The 12339-nt window shown below is 55.3% G+C and overlaps 1 protein-coding gene and 1 non-coding gene across 4 annotated transcripts in view; both read right to left on the bottom strand.

The window, feature by feature from the left end:
• The window catches only part of ERCC2 (ERCC excision repair 2, TFIIH core complex helicase subunit), a 20014-nt gene extending 7675 nt beyond the window's left edge, over positions 1-12339 (bottom strand). The window contains exons 1-12 of one of the 3 annotated variants that reach the window (XR_009537275.1): positions 12206-12339; positions 11783-11882; positions 10711-10788; positions 10566-10628; positions 10296-10409; positions 5554-5670; positions 5349-5465; positions 4881-5004; positions 4687-4783; positions 4468-4601; positions 4215-4383; positions 1544-1662 (exon numbers count right to left, since the gene is read on the bottom strand). Coding sequence is in view for 2 of the 3 variants with exons in the window: in XM_060132179.1 (XP_059988162.1) it covers positions 1544-1662; positions 4215-4383; positions 4468-4601; positions 4687-4783; positions 4881-5004; positions 5349-5465; positions 5554-5670; positions 10296-10409; positions 10566-10628; positions 10711-10788; positions 11783-11882; positions 12206-12210 (1237 nt within the window). In the remaining variant the exon portion in view is untranslated. Of the gene's footprint in view, positions 1-1543; positions 1663-4214; positions 4384-4467; positions 4602-4686; positions 4784-4880; positions 5005-5348; positions 5466-5553; positions 5671-10295; positions 10410-10565; positions 10629-10710; positions 10789-11782; positions 11948-12205 lie in introns of all 3 variants that reach the window. The other 2 variants (XM_060132179.1, XM_060132180.1) reach the window with 2 other exon arrangements.
• Positions 8353-8491, bottom strand: LOC132510518 (small nucleolar RNA SNORA46). The gene has a single exon (XR_009537325.1). It is a non-coding gene; the product is annotated as a small nucleolar RNA SNORA46 (small nucleolar RNA).

Raw genomic sequence — 12339 nt, 5'->3', positions numbered from 1 at the left:
TTGTCCTGACTCACTTTCAAAACCACCAGGCTCATTCCACCCCGGGGCCTTTGCACTTGCCCCACTGCCTGGCAAGCTTCCCAAGGCAGCTGGCTCCATTTGGTCATTCGGAACTCAGCTCAAACGTCAGCTCCTCAGAAAAGCCACGCCAGCCACGTAGGTGTTCTCCAACACGGCGACATGTTTGTTTCTCACGAAAACTATCACTTTATGGAATCATCTTCCTTACCTGTGTCTGCATCTCGGCTCCCTGTCTTCCCAGCTAGCACATAAGTTCTGGGAGGTCAGGAATGAGGTCTTTCTTGGTTCCTGCCACTTCCCCAGTGCTGGGCCTGGCCCATTTGTTGAACCAATAAATGAATGAATGAATCCACGTATTCTATTTCACTTAGTAAAAATTTAAAAAAAAATCAAGTCCTCTGTGCCTAGCCCTGTGCTGAGGATGCAGCAGTGACTGAGACAGCCCTGGTCCTGCCCTCTCAGGACTCACAGTCCAGTGATGGGGACACAGACCTGTCCCCACAGAGTGACCACTCTTGAGTGGGCAAGGCTGGGACAGGGAGCCTAGAGGAGGGCCTGGCCCAGCCTGGGAGTCAGAAGGGGCTTTCTGGAGGAGGCGGCGGCATTTCTCCCGAGCCGAGAACTGAAGGATGAGGGGGAGACAGCTGGGGGCTGAGGAACGTGGGGAAGGACGTTCCAAATAAAGAATGTCAGGTGCTGGGAGACGGCGAAGTGGGGAACAGAGGAGAAAGACAGACCGAGAGGCAAGACGGGGTGGACGGAGGGATGGGCGCAGAAGGAAGCTTCCGGTGAGACTTGCTGCCGATCGGCCCTGGGGTGGGGGAGACGGACTCACTATCCTCCTGCCAAGGCCACACCAGGCCGCAGGACATCAGGCAGGCCTGACCTAGTTTCCTAGATAGAGGAGTAATCCCCGGGGATCAGACTGAGCCCTTGGCCAGCTTAAAGCTGAGGAAGCGGAGGGAACGCTCCCCTCTCCCCTGGAAATCTGAGCATCCTCCTCGACTCCTCTGCCCCAGGCCCCACACGGCCAGGCACCAGGTCCCGGCCGCTTCAGCTCCCACATCTCTCTCCAGCCCCTCCTTTTCTCTCCTCCCGCACTGGCCCAGCCTCTGCTAGAAGAAACATTCTAAAGCACAAATCTGACCCTGCCTCTCCCTTGCTCAGAACCTGCCATGGCTCCCCAGGGCCACTGGGAGCAGCATGACCAACCCTTACCCCACCCCCCGGTGTGAGTGAGCAGACCCCCCCACAGAACTTCTCCGGCCTCACCTCACGCCTCTGCCACCCCCATCCTTCTCCACTCTGCAGCCAGAGGGAACCTTTGAACACGCAAATCGGAGCGCGAGGCCTGCTCACTCGAGAGCTCTTCGTGGCTCCCCGCTGCCCTCAAAATACAGCCCAAACTCCCGAGCCCAACCCTGCGAGGTCCCGCCAGTCCGAGCCCCAGGGGCAACCCTCCAGGCTCTGCTAGGTCCCGATTCCGGGCCAGGGGCGGCAGAGGCAGGAGAGGTGAGCTCACCCTTGGCATAGGTGCTGACGAGCGTGGCGAAGTTAGCCAGGAGGGTGAGAGGGGAGAAGTCGGCGAGATCCGCGATCTCCAAGGTGTGCAGGAGGGAGCGGAGGCGCTCGGCGCAGAACCTGGCGGGGTGGCGGGATGGGCTGAGGGAAGGCAGCGGGCCCCAGAGTCCCCTCCTCGCCCTCAGAGGACGTGGTCACGCACCGCCTCCCCCGCCGCCTGGCAGTTCCGTGAGGGCAGGGCCTGGGTCTGTGTCAGTCACCTCTGTGTCCCCACCTTGTACAAGTGCATGTCCCACGGGGCCACAGCCACACGAGGGCACACACGGAGCAACAGTCACACGGCCCACAGAGTCGCAGTCATGTCACATGAGATCACACTCTCACATGCAGGTACTCGGTCAGAAGGGGTGACCCAGCATCCCACAGTCACAGCGTGAATCCCGCATGGCCACACCGTCATATACTCATGCCCAGAACCTCTCGCAATGTCTCAGTCACACCCACCACCCTCGGTGACACTCACAGCGTCAGAGTCCCACATGCTCACAGAGGACAATCTCACACACCCTCACAGAGCCGTACACGCAAGGCCACCCAGCTGGAGGCTCTCACCCCTCGGGGACAGGCGGTGGGGCAGGAGAACCTGGCTTTGGAGCCAGGCAGACGGTCAAGTTTAAAACCGGCCTCCTGAACCTCCTTTCTTCAAGTCTGTCTTCTCTTCCCCCAAGCTCGATCAGGTGCCCCCTCTGTGTTCCCTCAGCCCCCAGGACTCCCCCACCCCAGCCCTGGGTTGGCCCTATCTGGCACGGGTCTGTCTCCCCAACTGAACTGTGAGCCCCAGGAGGGCAGGGCCAGGGCTGTCTCAGTCATCACTGCGTCCCCATCACAGAGCAGGCACTCAGAACACGTATCATGTGGCTAACTAAGATTCCCTCTGTCCTCAAAAGTCTCTCAGCTGTGAGAGAAAGTTGAAGCCACACCGAGGGCTCCCCACCCCCTCAGAGGCAGAGCAGCCAGGAGCTCTGGAGCCCTACAGGCCGGGCTTCAAGTCACAACTGCCATATGCAATGCTGTGTGGCCCTGGACAATGGCTTCTCCTCTGCGGGACACAGCGGCCTCATCTGCAGCATGAGGCAAGGACACTGTATTGACAGTATTTGTTTTTCTTTTTTTTTTTTTTGGCCGCGTGGCATGTGGGATCTTAGTTCCCCAACCAGGGATCAAACCTGTGCCCCCTGCAGTGGAAGGGCAGCATCTTAACCACTGCACTGGACCGCGAGGGAAGGAGGACACTATACTCAGATTCCATGGGATGTGGACCATAAAGTACTTAGCTCATCATCAGCACTCTAGACCGGGTAGGTTCCTGGCATCGCTGCCCTGTCATTTAACCACCACAGGAGGGACTTCCCTGGTGGTGCAGTGGTTAAGAATCCGCCTGCCAACGTAGGGGACACGGGTTCGAGCCCTGGGCAAGGAAGATCCCACGTGCTGCGGAGCAACTAAGCCCGCGAGCCACAACTACTGAGCCCGCATGCCGCAACCACTGAAGTCCGAGCACCGCAACAGAGAAGCCAGTGTAGGGCTTCCCTGGTGGCGCAGTGGTTAAGAATCCACCTGCCAACGCAGGGGACACAGGTTTGACCCCTGGTCCAGGAAGATCCCACATGCTGTGGAGCAACTAAGCCTGTGCGCCACAACTACTGAGCCTGTGCTCTACAGCCCGCAAGCCACAACTACTGAGCCCGCGTGCCACAACTACTGAAGCCCGTGGGCCCAAAGCCCATGCTCCGCAACAAGAGAAGCCACCGCGATGAGAAGCCCACACACCGCAACAAAGAGTAGCCTCCGCTCACCACAACTAGAGAAAGCCCAGGTGCAGCAATGAAGACCCAATGCAGCCAAAAATAAATAAGATAAAATAAATAAATGAATTAAGAAGAAAAAAAAAGAGAGAAGCCAGTGTAATGAGAAGCCCGTGCACCGCAACGAAGAGTAGCCCCCACTCCTCCGCAAAGGAGGAAACTAAGGTTCAGAGAAGACCAATGACTTATGCAAAACAGCAAAGGAAAAGCACAGGAAACTCCATCCCCACTCCCAGGTCCATTCGCTGCCTGCCCTGTGACGGGGAGACTGACCCTGCCCCCCAGATCGCACTGAGGGGCTGCTCCGGCCCACAGGCTGGGGGCCGGGGTCGCGGGGGGGACGATGAGAGGCACTGATGGGAGGAGACAGGGGTCTGGGGGGAGGGCCCCATTTTCTCCCGGCTCCCACTCTGCTGAGCCTCATCAGGAGCCCCTCCCCAGGGCCGCTCCCTCCCCTTCCCCTGGGGCCTGAGGCAGGAACACCTCTGACCTCCAGCAAGGGCCCAGGGGCCTCGCCACCTGTCAGCCCCTCCACCCTGCCCGCCCCCTGTACACAGCCCCTCCATCAAACTCTCCTCAGGTAAATTCTCTGATCGAGCCATGTGCCGCCTGCCCCACCAGGGCCCCAGGACCAGCTCGCGGACCTGCCCGCTCTGCCCCACGACTGTCACACATGCGCCCCCCCACCCTTCCCTTACTCCTGATACTGGTGACACGGGGACCCCAGGCCACAGGCTGGGAGGACGAGGCTCAGCGAGCGCCAGGGCCGGCCTCGACGCCCCCCACCCCCCGCCGCGGAGGCCGCACCTGAGGGGCTTGCGCTGGATGCACACGCGCTGGGCCAGGCCGCTCAGGAAGGCGGGCGGGCTCTCCTGCGCCACGTGCTGCACGCGCAGCCGCCACTTGATGTACTCCAGCAGCCGCCGCAGGAAGCCCAGGAAGTGCTCGGCCGTGCGGATGGAGCCCGGCACCGCCTCTGCGGGGAGAGGGGCTCAGCCAGGCGCCGCTGGGGGTCCAAGCGGCAGGGGTGCGGAGGGCGCGGGGGCAGGCCGCGGCTCACCCTTCAGCACCTCGTCGGGCAGCACGGGGTTGGCCAGGTGGGCGTCGGTCTCCCGGGCGGTGCTGGCCTCCCGCAGCCCCTCCACCAGGCGCCGGTACTCGTCCCGCAGACGCTGCTCGTCCGTCTCCTTGATTCTGCGGGGAGACCAGGTGTGGGCAGAGCTGGGGACACTTGGGGGGCAGGTCAGGCGCCAGGGCCTACCGGCTGCAGCATCCCCACCTGAGCACCGTCTTCTGCAGGGTCTCCAGGTTGCCCTGGCACCGATCCAGGGTCCGGCGGGTGAGGTTGACACTCATGGAGTCGATGCAGACATTGTCTGGAGGAGAGCGGGCAGCGCGCCAGGCTCAGGCAGGTGGACGCAGCGGCAGCCTGAGGGGCTGGCATCGCCTCCCTGCCCTGGCCCCCTCCCTCACCAATGTTGTGGGCCTCGTCGAAGACGACGACGGCCTTGCGGGCCAGCTCCTTGGACACCAGGTCGGCAATCTTGGGGTCCAGGAGGTAGTGGTAGCTGTAGACCACCACGTTGGCGTGCAGGATCTGGGGGCCGAGGCGGGCAGGGTCAGCCCGGGCCGTCTGCCAGCACCCAGCCCTGGGGCCCTGCCACCGCCGTCCACACCACGATGCCACACCACTGCCCCACAGGCCCACAGAGGCGAGGCGAGGCAAGAGACACAGGCAGATGGCCAGACAGACACAGACAGGCACGCAGAGACGAGGCAAGACAGACACAGGCAAGGCACAAATACATATACGCAAACGGATACACTGACAAACAGATACAGGCACAGACCAATAGGGAGATCCAGGCAGATAGACAGATGGGCAGGCAGCCTGTAACCCTCACACACGCCCCTCTGCCCGACCCCTGCGGGCCTCCTCACTGAGTATCGGGCAAGGAAGTATGGGCACCAGCCCTGGCGCCGCCCCATGGCCTTCAGGTCGTCCAGGTTGTAGATGCCAGCAGGGAGGGGCACCTGGCGCCCATGGACATCAAATTCCTATGGGTGAAAGGGTACCTGGGGTTCAGGGAGGTTGGCCGTTGCTAGCGGTCCCACCCTCTGTCTCTCACCGCTGCCCCGCAGGCACCTCGTAGAAGCGGCAGTGGGGCAGGCTGGGGTCCCGCTGGTACTGTGCCCTTATGTAGGAGGCCGTGAGGCTGTGGCATTTTCCGTCGACGTCCTTCCCAAAGCGCAGGGGCGTCACCTGAGGGGCCAGGGAGCATCTTAGCACCGAGAAAGGCTGAGAGGCCCAACCACTCCTTGAATCCGGGGCTCAACGCCTAACGGATAGGCGGGATAGGAGGCCACCCTATTCCAACCGGGGTGAGACTTGGGCATTTGTGGAAAACTCGAACCTCAATCTGCTTTGTTATTAAACAGTTAAGACACCGAGAACTTACTGCAGGGATGCAAGACTGGTACAGCTGTTAGGCTCTCATTCTTTTCAAAATGTTAACCTCTACATAATGCCAATTACATCTCAATTTTTCAAACTATTAAGGCTTGAAGATTCTTTAGCATGTAGATGAAGGATAACTGCTTTATCTTTATTTTGTTGGCCGTGCCACACGGCATGTGGGATCTTAATTCTCCAACTAGGGATCGACCTGCACCCCCTGCGTTGGAAGCACGGAGGCTTAACCACTGGACCGCCAGGGAAGTCCTGCTTTACCTTTATTTATTTATTTATTTTTCTGCTTTATCTTTTAAAATGCTAAAACAGCCAGAACTTTGGCAAGGTCCAAGAATCAGAGGAGGCTCTGATCGCAGTTTGAGAACCTGCCTTACCTCTGCCCTGCTCCGAGCCCTGAGGCTCCACTGGTGGCACCGTCACAGCCCAGGGCTCCCTGTCCTCAGAACAGAACCTTTCCCTCACCAGAGGGAAGGCTCTGAGGCTGTGACCCCTCCCTCTCCCTTTCCATCAGTTGCCAAGGCTTTTTGTTTTAAAGTCTTTACTGAATTTGTTACAATATTGCTTCTCTTTTATGTTTTTTGGTCTTTTGTCTGCCAGGCATGTGGGATCTTAGCTCCCCGACCAAAGGCAAAGTCTCAACCACTGGACCACCAAGGAAGTCCCTAGTTGCCAAGGCTTATACTACTTCTTTCTTTTTCTTAAATGCCTTTACATTTTATCTTTTTTTAATTAGGTAATATAAATACGTCGTATGGGACTTCCCTGGTGTCCAGTGGGTAAGACTCCCTGCTCCCAATGCAGGGAGCCCGGGGTTCTAATCCGGGTCAGGGAACTAGATCCCGCATGCCACACTAAGAGTTTGCATGCCACAACTAAGGAGCCGGCAAGCCCCAACTAAGAGTCCACATACCTCAACTAAGAAGCCCACATGCCGCAACTAAGATTCCGCACGCCGCAACTAGTAAGTTCTCATGCTACAACTAAGAGTTCACATGCCTCAACTAAGAAGTTGGCATGCCGCGACTAAAGACCCCACATGCTGCAACGAAGATTCCACATGCTGCAACTAAGACCCGGCGCAGCCAAAAATAAACAAACAAATAAACAATAAATACCCAAAAAAAATCACATAAAAAAACAAATACATTTGGGGCTTCCCTGGTGGCGCAGTTGTTGAGAGTCCACCTGCCAATGCAGGGGACGCAGGTTCGTGCCCCAGTCCGGGAAGATCCCGCGTGCCGTGGAGCGGCTGGGCCCGTGAGTCATGGCCGCTGGGCCTGTGCGTCCGGAGCCTGTGCTCCACAATGGGAGAGGCCACAACAGTGAGAGGCCCGCGTATGGCAAAAAAAAAAAAACAAAAAAACAAATACATTGGGCTTTCCCTGGTGGCGGAGTGGTTAAGAATCCGCCTGTCAATGCAGGGGACACAGGTTCAAGCCCTGGTCCGGGAAGATCCCACATGCTGCGGAGCAACTAGGCCCGTGTGCCACAACTACTGAGGCTGCGCTCTAGAGCCCACGAGCCACAACTACTGAAGCTCACACATCTAGAGCCTGTGCTCCACAACAAGAGAAGCCACGGCAATGAGAAGCGTGCGCACTGCAACAAAGAGTAGCCCCCGCTCACCGCAACTACAGAAAGCCTGCGCCCAGCAACAAACACCCAACTCAGCCAAAAATAAATAAGAAAAATGGGCTTCCCTGGTGGCACAGTGGTTGAGAGTCCGCCTGCCGATGAAGGGGACACGGGTTCGTGCCCCGGTCTGGGAAGATCCCACATGCCACGGAGCGGCTGGGCCCCTGAGCCATGGCCGCTGAGCCTGCGCGTCCGGAGCCTGTGCTCCGCAACGGGAGAGGCCACAACAGTGAGAGGCCCGCGTACAGAAGAAAAAACAAAACAAAACATTGTACAAGGTACACAATGTTAAGTGTCATGTATGCTCCCACAGAAAAGTATTTTAAAACTATGAAAACTTTATCTAGGATTGAAGCAGAGACCCAATGGCAAATCTATTTTGAAGAACTAAATTCAATCCAAATGAAAACTACAGCTATGCTTTTAAATCCTTCCAAGGCAGAAGGCATGTGGAGGGACAAAACCAAGATGGAGTTATCTGTCGCAATCTTTAGCATTATCCAGGTCACTCTATATCTCTGGAGACAACTAAGATACCATCCTGACATACAGCAGAATACTACTTATACACTTACCACATTTCCAGAAAATCTAATCCAGTTAATTAATTCTCAACTTCTCACTTTCCTAAGGGGGACAGAACCACCACCTGAGCGTGTTCTGGGCACACGCATACATCCATTTGCTACATGGTTCCTCTTCATTTATGCCTCTAAACTTAAAGTCATAATTTAAACTTTTGTTTAAAAGAAAGCATCTTGAAATTCTGCTCCAGAGTCTGTGGAAGCTTTCATATCACCCAATCCTCCTTGCTATTGGATAACAAAGGCTGAATAGTTATGTTCCTTAATTCCACGTAGCAACAGCAGGATGGCACGAAGTCGGCTGTCCAAAAAGAAAGAGCCAGGGATATTTTTGCACTACAGCATCACCAAGAACGGGAAAGATTCCGATCCATGGGTTTCAACACAGTGCTGGGGTGCCACTGCTCTTTAGTCATCATCCACTATCTGTATTATTTCTCATACATTCTTACAAATAACATTACATAATATATATTCTGAGACTTCCCTGGTGGCACAGTGGCTAAGACTCCACACTCCCAATGCAGGGGGCCCGGGTTCGATCCCAGGTCAGGGAACTGGATCCCACATGCACACCTCAGCTGACAGTTCACATGCCACAACTAAGGAGCCCGTGAGCCACAACTGGGGAGCCCTTGTGCCATATCTAAAGAGCTGGTGAGCCACAAGTAAGGAACCCACATGCCACAACCAAGACCTGCCACAATCAAATAAATAAATAATGTAACAACAAAAAATATATATATATAAATAAAAAATACATTCTTGGAATATATTATACCGCACTAAAGAATTACCACACTAAAGCACTTAAAACCATGCCTGGAGCTCAGTGACCCCAATGGTTTTGTAACTTAACGATAACAACTATTTTTCTATGTATCACATATTAATATTTATTAATATCACTATAATTTCTAATATTCTTTTTTTTTTTTGGCTGTGCCGTGTGGCTTGTAGGATCTTAGTTCCCTGACCAGGAATCGAACCCGTGTCCCCTTCAGTGGACGCACAGAATCCTAACCACTGGACCGCCAGGGAATTCCCCATAATTCCTAAAATTCTTTTAGCTCTTCATACATGTGAAGGGCTATACATGCATTATCTTGCCCAATCTTTTTTTTATTATTGAAATATAATTGATATATAACATTACAGATCAGTTTCAGGTATACAACATGATTCGATACTTGTATATGTAGGGAAACGACCACCACCGTAAGTCTAGTTAACATCCATCACCATACACAGTTACAATCTTTTTTCTTGTGATAAGAACTTTTAAGATCTACTCTTTTAGAAACTTTCAAATATACAATACAGTATATGACTTACAGTCACCATGCTGTACAGCTGTCCCTCAATATCCAAGGGGGAATTGGTTCCAGGTCCACCCCATGGATAACAAAATTAACAGATGCTCGAGTCCCTTATATAAAGTGGCGTAGCACAGTTGGCCCTCCCTATCCGCAGGTTCTGCATCCACAGATACAAAGGGTCAACTGTACGTTATGTGACTTATTTATCTTATAACTAGAAGTCTGTACTTTTTGACCCCTTCACCCATTTCGCCCAACCCCACCCCCCTGCCCAATCTTATCAACAACTGTATGAAGCAGGTGATTAATTATCCCCATTTTACAGAAAAGAGGACTGAGGTCCCGAGAGCAGAAACCACCTATGCAAGAGTATATGGCTAGTACATTTCAGAATCAGGAAACCAGACCTGCCAGCCTCCAGGAGCTGCCCTTTTTTTTTTTTTTTTTGCAGTACGTGGGCCTCTCACTGTTGTGGCCTCCCCCACCATGGAGCACAGGCTCCGGACGCGCAGGCTCAGCGGCCATGGCTCATGGGCCCAGCCGCTCCGCAGCATGTGGGATCCTCCCGGACCGGGGCACGCACCCATGTCCCCTGCATTGGCAGGCGGACTCCCAACCACTGCGCCACCAGGGAAGCCCCAAGGAGCTGCCTTTTTAACTTCTCTCAGGCTGGGGAAAGTGGGAAGGCTCCCCAGCGGAGGTGTGCCTGGGCCAAGACTGATGAGTCGGCATTTGATGAGTGAGAAGAGAATTCTGTGCATGGCACCTGCACATCTCCCTGAGATGTCTGGTCTGGGTGGGGATCTAGGACTCCTGGTTGGATGGCAGAGTTTCCTCTATCCTGAGGCTTAGGGCGAGGGGAGGAATGGGCACTCACCTCAGGATGAATACACAGGTTCTTTCGGGAGCTCAGAGCCAGCCCCAAAAACGACAGCTTCTCGCCCTCCTGTTTCTCATAGAAGTTGAGTAACTTTCGAAGTTCTTCAATCACCTGTTCCAGTTGATAAGGAAGGGGGGACTTGGCCTCATTGAAAGCCCCAGCCCCTTCCCCAGCTTCCCACAGGCCCCCAAAGCTATGATGGCAACCGCCAGGGGGACCGCTGGGTTAGGGAACAGTGAGGGGCACTGGGATTGGTCCCAGGCTCACCTTCTCAATCTCAGGCACAGTCCTCGAACAGTAGATGAGTTTAGTCACCTCCAGTGGATATGCCTGCCGACGACAATGGGTTCAGCCTCGGCCCCTGTCCAGCCTCCTCCCTCCGCCCCCTCCACGGGCCCAGTGGGTCACTTACCCGCTGGTACGCCATGATCAGGGCCAACAGGGACACTGTCTTCCCAGTGCCTGAGGGCATCTCCAGGACTCCATGACCCTGCATGATTCGGGCAGGAGGAACAAGACACAGGCTCTCAGAACTTCAGGGACACAGACTCTGGGAAACCACTCCCGCCGCGAAATGCCACCATTGGAATAACAGGACAACAGAGCAGTTAAAAGTTTGGGCCCTAGGGGCAGTGGATTTGAACCCCACTTCTGCCACTTTTGTTGAGTGGTCTTAGGCAAGACCGCTCAACCTCTCTGGGGCCTCAGGATCCGCATCTCTAAAAATGGGCCTAATCTCTTCTTCATAGCATGGCTATGAGGATGAGTGAGAAACTGGGGGTTAAATACTTAGGACAGTGTCTGATATGTAGGGAACCTTTTTTGTTTTAATTTGGCAAGCACCTCCACAGCACTTACTCTGTGCCTGGAACTATTACTAAGTGTCTTACGTCAGGGTTTCTCAACCTCGACTCTCCTGACATTTTGCGGCCGGGTAATATTTGATCGTGAGGGGGCTGTCCTGTGCACTGTACAATGTTTAGCAGCATCTGTGGCCTCTACCTACTAGATGCCAGTAGCACCACCACTCCACTAGTACCGACAATGAGGAATGTCTCCAGACATTGCCGAATGTCCTCTGGGGGTCAAAATGGTCCCCAGTTGAGAACCTGCGCCTTACTTAGTGAATTAACCCCTATAGCCCTCATATTCAGCTGAGGTAGGTACTACTACTATGCCCATTTTACAAAGGTGAAAACTGTGGAACTGGGAGAGTAAGTGATTTATCCAAGGACACACAGCTGTGGGTAGTCGATTCCAAAGTCTCTATCTTCCTAAGCCAGCCACTGAGCAGCTGAACGTTTGACAAGTGTCAGCTGCTTCTATTATTAACTATTATTATTTGAGATAACAGAAAGTTTGGCAGCGCTGGCTTCCCAAGGACCTCAGATTTCTAAACTCCAGACGTCCTGCAATCTCAGTCTTAGACGCACGTGCGGCAGCCCCCGCCGGCAGATGGGCAGCAGGGGGGCCGGCCCACCCACCTTGGCATCCAGCGTGCGTTTGAGCTCCAGCATGTAGGAGAACTGCTCCGGGTAGATGTAGTCGTATGGGAAGTAGACCAGCAGCCCGTCCACGTTGAGCCTGGCGGCGGGGGCTGCCGGGTCAGTCCCCCGTCCCCTCAGCCCCTCTCCTGACTCCACACTCCCCTGCCGTCGAACCGAGAGGGGTTACCGGCCCGCTGCCCCCCCCCCCGATATCCCCCAGTTCTCCAGAAATCTCCGGGTCCCTTCTGCATCTCGTCTCTGACCATCCCCGTTCCCGCCCCGCGGGTCCCCGCGGCTATCCCTACCCCTCCCCTTCAGCCTCCCCTCGCCCCGCCGGGACCCGAGGCCTGCCCACTGGCCCCCGCGTCTTCCAGACCCCCACGCCCGCTCGCGAGCCGTGAACCCAGGACCCCCTCTCACTTCATGGCGCCGGTCGCGGCTTGAAGCGGCGTCTGCCCGCCTCCCTCATGAATATTCAGTAGAGGCAGGATCCGCAGGACGTCCCCGAGGTGCTGTTCCACCTTCGTCACGACTCCATTGGCTGATCCCGCCCG

This window comes from Lagenorhynchus albirostris, chromosome 19 (assembly GCF_949774975.1).
Source record: "Lagenorhynchus albirostris chromosome 19, mLagAlb1.1, whole genome shotgun sequence".
NCBI lineage: Eukaryota > Metazoa > Chordata > Mammalia > Artiodactyla > Delphinidae > Lagenorhynchus > Lagenorhynchus albirostris.
The sequence above is the reverse complement of the archived record's forward strand: the minus strand, read 5'-3'. Positions and strand labels throughout refer to the sequence as shown.